The sequence below is a fragment of the Scardinius erythrophthalmus genome, assembly GCF_964197995.2.
Source record: "Scardinius erythrophthalmus genome assembly, chromosome: 12".
Classification (NCBI taxonomy): Eukaryota; Metazoa; Chordata; class Actinopteri; order Cypriniformes; family Leuciscidae; genus Scardinius; species Scardinius erythrophthalmus.
The window spans coordinates 33840463-33847989 of NC_138232.1; the positions used below are offsets into that span (position 1 = coordinate 33840463).

Sequence of the window (7527 nt, forward strand, 5' to 3'; positions counted from 1 at the left end):
CTAGTTGGGGGCAAATGTAATATTTTTAAACCAAAGAAAATCCCACTATATTTAACTATTAAAGGTGCTCTAAGCGATGTCACGCGTTTTTTAGGCCAAAACATTTTTTGTCACATACAGCAAACATCTCCCCACTATCCGTTAGCTGCCTGTCCCCTGAACACACTGTAAAAAAAATGCGGTTTGGCCGCCCAGGCTCCACAAACGGCAAGAAAAACAAACTGGCCCAGCCTGGGCCACGAAACATAACAAACAGTGTTTCAGCCAATAACCGACAAGAATGATTTGGGGGTGGGGGTTGGGGGGTTAGTGCGCGTGCACATGAAGGAGTGGAGGAGAGAGAAGCATGAAGAGTTAAGTTAGCTAGAGGGGAGATGTCCTAACAACGACTAACGTTAAAATTGTATATTCTTGAGAATTTTGATATGGCCGACACACAACCAGAGACAACGTTCCGATGAACAAAGATTAGGGAAAAGGAGAAGGAACGCGCAAAGTCCTGAATTTACATCGGAAAAGCGTTCAAAAGGTGGCGAGAACTCCGCTGGCAGAAGGGCTTCCAATCCGACATTCAGGTGGCTCTGTTTTTGCTGGACAGGTGGGCAAATCCAGTTTGGTTTTTCTAAATGGTTCATGACTGTTTCAGGAAGCATGGAAGGGAGAGGGAGGGGACCGGATGAGGAGGAGGGAGGGTCGAGCTAGCCTCCGTTTTGTTTGACAATTCTTCGAACGTCAACAAGTGACTTCACCCAACATCGCTTAGAGCACCTTTAAATTTGCATAGAGTTTGGAGGCTATTGTGTGGATAAAAGGCAGAAATTCTCTACTTTTTGAACTGGAACTCACTTTATTTTAAGGTGCCCTTGTTACAGTGTAATCATACAAATAAGTACTGTAATAATAATAATAATAAAATCAATAATAATAATTAACAACATATACTTTATAAAATTAGAATTAGGGTTTGGTTTAGGATTAGTGGCTCGTAATTATGCATAATTTACTGCTATTGCTGTAGTAAGTACATGTAAGATGTTTAACAGGGTAAAATAAAGTGTTACGTATCTTTATCATTAATTTCCCAGGGTTTAAAAAAAAAAAATTCTTTGTTAAAGAGTTTTATTTGAAAACAAAAAAGTAGGCTATTTGAAAATTGGACAAATAAAAAAAAACATTTTATTTTTATTTTAGTAAACAAAACTTTATACAAAGTATTTATTAAGCCTAAATACAATCTGTTCATAGAGTGATCACGTCTCTTCAGAAAATTTGGACTGAACCGCTCGTTTCATACGGATTAGTTTTACGATCTCTTTATGAACTTTTTGAAGCGACAAAGTGGTAGTTGCATAGCTGTCAATGGAGGGACAGAAAAGCTCTCAGATTGCATTTCAAATATCTTAATTTGTGTTTCGAAGATCAACAAATGTCTTACGGGTTTGGAACGACAAGAGGGCGAGTAAATGGTGACAGAATTTTCATTTTTGGGCATATACAGTAATGTGTTTGTAAACATTTGTAAACAAGTGTTTAGGGAATACTTAATACTAATGCAATTAATGTCCATGATTGGTTTAAAGCACTTAATAAATTACATTTTCAGATTTTCCGTGACCTAATCTAAAGTGAGAACTATAGTTAATAAGTTAACAAAACATAAAAAACACTATCTAACTCTATGAGCTAATTAAACAATAATAAATTAGTTAATTACAGTGACAATGAATGAATAACTCACTATTTGTATATTAATTAACAATAGACTACAATATATAACCTATGAATTAAATATAAACTAATAGTTTGCAAATTATTTGTAAGTACTTTATTTCTATTAAAAAATGTTATACCGTTTCTCCCAGTGATACTCTGCAGATGCGTCCTAATAAAGACAGTATTATGATATATATGACAATAATGCAGATATTGTGGTAAATGTATGTTAATATAGTAATGTTGTAGGATATACCCTGTCAGTTATATTTGTTTCTTCAAAATGATGTGCCAATCTGACAGACAAATGAATTTAAAAAAGCTTGTGTGAAATGTGCTAAGACGACATTTGCCATTTAATTTTCTTTTGGTATCTGGGACACAGAAATGATTTTTAAATACTTTATTTGAAAATGTCAGTGCAGATAATCTCACCTTTCCAGCATTACTACTTTGGTCATAAATAAATAAATAAATAAATTTAATAAAAACAACGAAATGGCAAAAAATGTGTTGTATAAGCCTTCAATTCTGCATTTCACGTTAGCTGACAGAAAACCACAAAAAAAGTAAATGGCAAAGAAGCATGAAACCACAGATATGTCAGTCTTTTCTTACTGTTTCCCTCCAGTCAGAAGGGTCGCTCATATGGCTCTATCAGTTTTGATCTGTTCCTTAGATATATGTATGATGTAAACTTCAGTAACGTTTAAATCGTTAGGATTGATTCTATTGTTTTTTATTTCAAATATATAAGCATCAAACTCATTCTGTGCAAAGTGGACTTGTTACTTTGACATAATAAATCTTGACATGCTCTGATGTTTCTGTGGTTGAAATGATTTTAATAAATGGTTGTGACAGAAAACAGGAATAATTACCAAAAACCCCTAAACCATATCTCCATCCATTTCCATTCCTGCCAAAACTATGTGCCTTCAAATCTGTCAGTTTCCATAAAAATACTTCACTGCTCACTCCTTAATTTGCTAAAAAGGCAACACAGGTTTGTAATTAAGGAATAATAAAATTTAAATCTAGTGTTATGTTGGATAAGGCTGGTACATCAGCATAGAGTAAGTCATTAAATACAAAATTCCCAGTCCTGAAATAATCAGGAAAATATCCCATTGTTGAACCATATTATTCATACTATACTGCAATACAATTTGATCACAAGTGGACTCATTTTCTCTGAACAGTAACTACCAAATACATATAACAATGAACATTAAACATTGTGCAATCTTTACGCTATATACTTTCTACATGACCCAATGTACTGTATTTATTCAGAAAGACAAATGAGGAAAGTGTCTTCTATAGAATAATCTGGTTTTTGAAGCTCCTGTTGAGATCTTTATGAGGCAAGACGATAGAGTTTCGAATGATGACCTCTGATGGAATATTCACATTGCAGCCTACAAGGAAAACATAGAGGGTATAGATGGTCAGACAAGCTTCCAGTTGTTGAAAAACTGTTGCCACATAAATGCGTAGCAAGAGGATTCATTGTTAAAATTTCTTAAGGAACAGCTCCACCTTCTGGACTGCTCCTACCATTACATCTCATTCATATGTTTAAAACACTATTCAGATCATAAAGACATTCACAATGTTATAAAATATTGTTAAATAAATACTGTTCTTTTGAGCTTTTTCAAAATTGAGCACCAAATCAGCATATTATAATGATTTCTGGAGGATCATGTGACACTAAAGACTGCAGTAATAGCTACTGAAAATTCAGCTTTGCCATCACAAGAATTATTTGTAATAGAAGCAAGATCTTCATACCAAGGATGGTGATGGATGGGGTCAGACCTCCATCCCTGAACAGAGTCTCGCTGTCAATCTTGGCATAAGGATCGTTGGGATTGGGGTCACTTGGCGTTCCTTCTACTCTTGCCCACTTCCCCACTGTACTGTCCCAACCAACAATACTGTTCAACACACAACAGTGGTCCTGAAACAGAGAACCAGATATTTAATCATTAATTTCTCTTTCATTTCTGATTGCCATTGTTGCAAATGTGAGCAGCAACCCGCTTAACCTGTAACACGGCTCCATGTAAAATGATGGACTCCCTCACTCTTACGCCTCCTCCAATCGTCACCCCTTTGCCAATAGAAACGTTAGGACCCAGCTGAAGAAAGAGAAACAAATTGAGTACAATATAGAAATATGTAACCATGGACCACAAAACCAGTCACATGGGTCAATTTTTTTTAATTTTACATCACATGAAAGCTGAATAAATAAGCTTTCCGTTGATACCGAGATACAACTATTTGAAAATCTGGAATCTGAGGGTGCAAAAAATCGAAACATTGAGAAAATCGCCTTTAAAGTTGTCCATTTATGTTCGCGATTATGCTGCATTCACTCCCAAAAATAAATGTTTTATATATTTACGGTAGGAAATTTACTAAATATCTTCAAGGAACATGATCTTTACTTAATATCCTAATGATTTTTGGCATAAAAGAAAAATCGATAATTTTGACCCACACAATGTATTGTTGGCTATTGCCACAAATATGCGACTTGTGACTGGTTTTGTGATCCAGGGTCACATATATCTTTATATAAGCTGTTATCCATATACTCACCACAGCAGAGGGATCAATGTTTGCTGTAGGGTGGATATAAACATCTCCTGAAAGTGGAAAAACCAATCATTTTAAGTGACTTTACATAATTAAAGTAATTTTATATATTTTTCAGCCTTTCTACTTTAATTCTGTTTCTTTGTAATTATTGTGAAATTTACTAGCAATATATGAGTGAAAATTGTTTCTACAATTTTTTTTTTCAGTGTAGGTTATGTTAAATAAAATGACAGCTTTATAGAGCTAAGCTTGTTCAGAGAGAATACTTCATGCATCATACCTATTATTTTGGGAGTTCTGTCTTGGTTTGTGGCCAGTCTCTCAGGATGTGTCTGATGATACTGCTTGAGGTACAAACGACTAGCGTATATTGCTGACCTGTATTATATTATAAAACATCATGTACTGTATATAAGAAACAGTGGCAAGGGGGGGTGAAAGAACATAATCGAAAGAAAGACAGGTTTACCCTGCAGACTTTATCTGACTCCAGAAATGCTGTGTTTTGTAGACAAAGAGTTTTTTCTGTCCTGCTAGGGTTGTAAAGATGTCCTGTTCCAGACGAATCACCTCTGGCATCTGCTTGCCATTAGTGAGCTCTTCTCTGTGGAAAAAATAAAACAAATTTCAGTGCAAACAGGTCAGACTGACCTATTATTATACAATGTGGTTTAGGGGCTGAATTATGTCAGTGGCACTCACTGGATCCTCTCTTGCTGGTTCCTCTGGAAAACCTTCCCAATATGGCCAAATATATCTGGTGTGAACAAATAGATACCACAGTTGATAATGTCACTTACAAACGTACTGGGTTTCTCCACAAAATGGAGCATCTGAAAGAAAATGAGTGATAATTAGCATACTGTGATTGCAAGCATCTTCTTAATGGCATTTATTCAATGTTTGACCTTCACCTCATATGAATTATTACTGTACAAGCAAGCAATCTTGTATCTTTATTCATAGTACCTCATTTGTCTCATGATTTTCCACAATGCAGCCATAGTTCAGAGATTGTGTTCTATTGGCCTAAGAGACATTGTAAAACGTTTGGATTAAAATCCCAAAATCATATTATCCTCTCTCTCATTTACTAAAGTTAAACCTACTGTAGTTCCAAGTAAGACTCCACAATGACCCTCGCCATGTTGACGGTGGAACCGGAGCATTTCCTGCAAGGGGAACTCAGAGCATACATCAGCATTCATAAGGAAAAATGCATCCGGACCCCCAGACAGGATCTGGTCACGAAAGTGATAGATCCCACCACCTGTCCCCAAGGCAGTAAACTCCTGCAGGTACCTTCAGATTTATAAAAAAAAATAAAAAATACAAGATTATCAGATGTGTGAGACAAAATATCAATATTGTAGCAATCATATAATACAAAAAAGATTAAATTTGTTTTATTTAAAATGTCCACTGATTTTAACTCATATCTACCTTATTGGGATTTTAAACTCCTGCTGAGCACAAGAAATGAACCGGTTTAGCTCGTCATTGGGCTGATAAAAACCTATTAGTATGATCTCTTTCATATCAGGAACCTGTAAGAGAATAAAACATGGCAGACTTTGAAAATAGATATTGATTACTGTAAATACACTCTTAAGAATCAAGGTTTCAAAATGGGGGTTTTGCAGTGATGCTATAGAAGAACCATTTTGTGTTTCCAAAAGAACTTAAAAGAAGTATGAAGAACTTTTTAAAATAACCTTTTTCCACTATATGAAAAAACACATTATGTGCAATACTAGAAAGGTTCCATGCATGGATGCTAAAGGTTTTTCATGGGACCATAGATGTCAATAAAGAACCTTTATTTTTAGGAATGTAACGTCAATTTAATAGACTTTAATGAAAAAACATAATTAACATTCATCAGTGTCTTACTTGGGCACAGGCTTCTATGTGGTGCTGTAACATGGGAACTCCTGCCACAGGGAACAGCGGTTTGGGCACTTCGAATGACAGGGGGCGGAACCTGGTTCCTGAACGCAGGGCATTTTAATGAAAAGAGTTTTCTATAAAGTTTTAATCTCCGCATTTACTAGTATTTGCTACTTTTATATTAAGACGCGGTAACTGATTGCAGTTATCCTGTACCGGACGCTATCACACGTCCATTGCGCCACGTCATCGTAATGTGATATTGTAGCAGTTTCATTCATATTTCACTCATAACATTCAAAGAATAACTAAAGTCTCACCTTTTTGAGGTCCCCCAATTAGGATAATCGCTTTTAACATCTTTCAGTTATGATGCAGTCCACTCTTCAATACGAAACACGGATTTAATTCGCTGGTTATATCACGTCGATTTTTTTAATGTGATTACTTCATGTAAATCTTTTTATTAAAATTAATGGTTACAAATTTTGTTTGATGAAATAAAAAAAAACTGCTTCTAAGTCAAGTTTTTCTAACAACACGAAACTGACTCCAAAACCAGTTTTATTAAATCCATTCAATACAGTAATGCGGAAGTGATTGTACTGTAACCCCGCCCATTGTGACGTGTCTGCTCCTCTGCCCAATCTGGTCGTCTGTTTGGGGGGATACTGTTTAGAGGAGATATGGGTCAACTTATGGACAGATTGGTCCAGTTGTTCCATATTTAGGTCAAGCAAGCATTAAACAGAATTAAATATAGAGTACAAATCCGGCCACATGATTCTCATACAGACAGATACCATTCTTATTTGATTCTCTTACCCCCATTTCCCTTGAGGAAAGATGGTTCAACTGATATACCACAAGATGGCAGACCTAATCTTTTTTTTTTTTTTCGTCTAGTCTTATTTACAACTCTCACGTATTTCGGTGCCACCTGCAGTGACAATTAAGGATGTCTGAGATAATGAAAAGAAACCTTGTAAAAAATAAATAAATATATATAAAAAAAATTGTATTTAATGTAATCATTATGGGTTTTTACATTTGTGTTTAGGTTTATACTTTAAAAATCAATGTGTAACCATTATGTAGAAATTTCTAAAATACTTTCCTTGGACCATGAATAGCCTACAAGTGAATGTATCTTATACATAATTTAAAAATCATTAAAGAATAATTAATAATTATTTTATTCATTATCATTTACATTAAAGGAGAACTCCGGTCAATTTTAACATTGAGCTAATTTTTTTGTACATTTGGAGTGCTGTCAGTACAGAGAACAACGACAAAAATCGGTGTTGC

At 35.0% G+C, this 7527-nt stretch overlaps 1 protein-coding gene across 2 annotated transcripts; it reads right to left on the reverse strand.

The window, feature by feature from the left end:
- Positions 1 to 2109: 2109 nt before the first annotated feature.
- Positions 2110 to 6820, reverse strand: gmppab (GDP-mannose pyrophosphorylase Ab). Of its 2 annotated transcripts, XM_081380009.1 has the most exons (12): positions 6537 to 6811; positions 6220 to 6317; positions 5770 to 5873; positions 5436 to 5628; positions 5296 to 5355; positions 5029 to 5159; positions 4796 to 4930; positions 4607 to 4704; positions 4327 to 4373; positions 3768 to 3860; positions 3511 to 3679; positions 2459 to 3134 (listed from the first exon to the last, which is right to left on the reverse strand). In XM_081380009.1, the coding sequence occupies exons 1-12, from the start codon at positions 6574 to 6576 to the stop codon at positions 3034 to 3036; spliced, it is 1269 nt and encodes a 422-aa protein (XP_081236135.1). In that variant the 5' UTR covers positions 6577 to 6811; the 3' UTR covers positions 2459 to 3033. The 2 variants fall into 2 exon arrangements, with proteins under 2 accessions (XP_081236136.1, XP_081236135.1); XM_081380010.1 differs by lacking the exon at positions 6220 to 6317 and having other exon boundaries at positions 2110 to 3134; positions 6537 to 6820.
- Between the last annotated feature and the right edge of the window lie 707 nt (positions 6821 to 7527).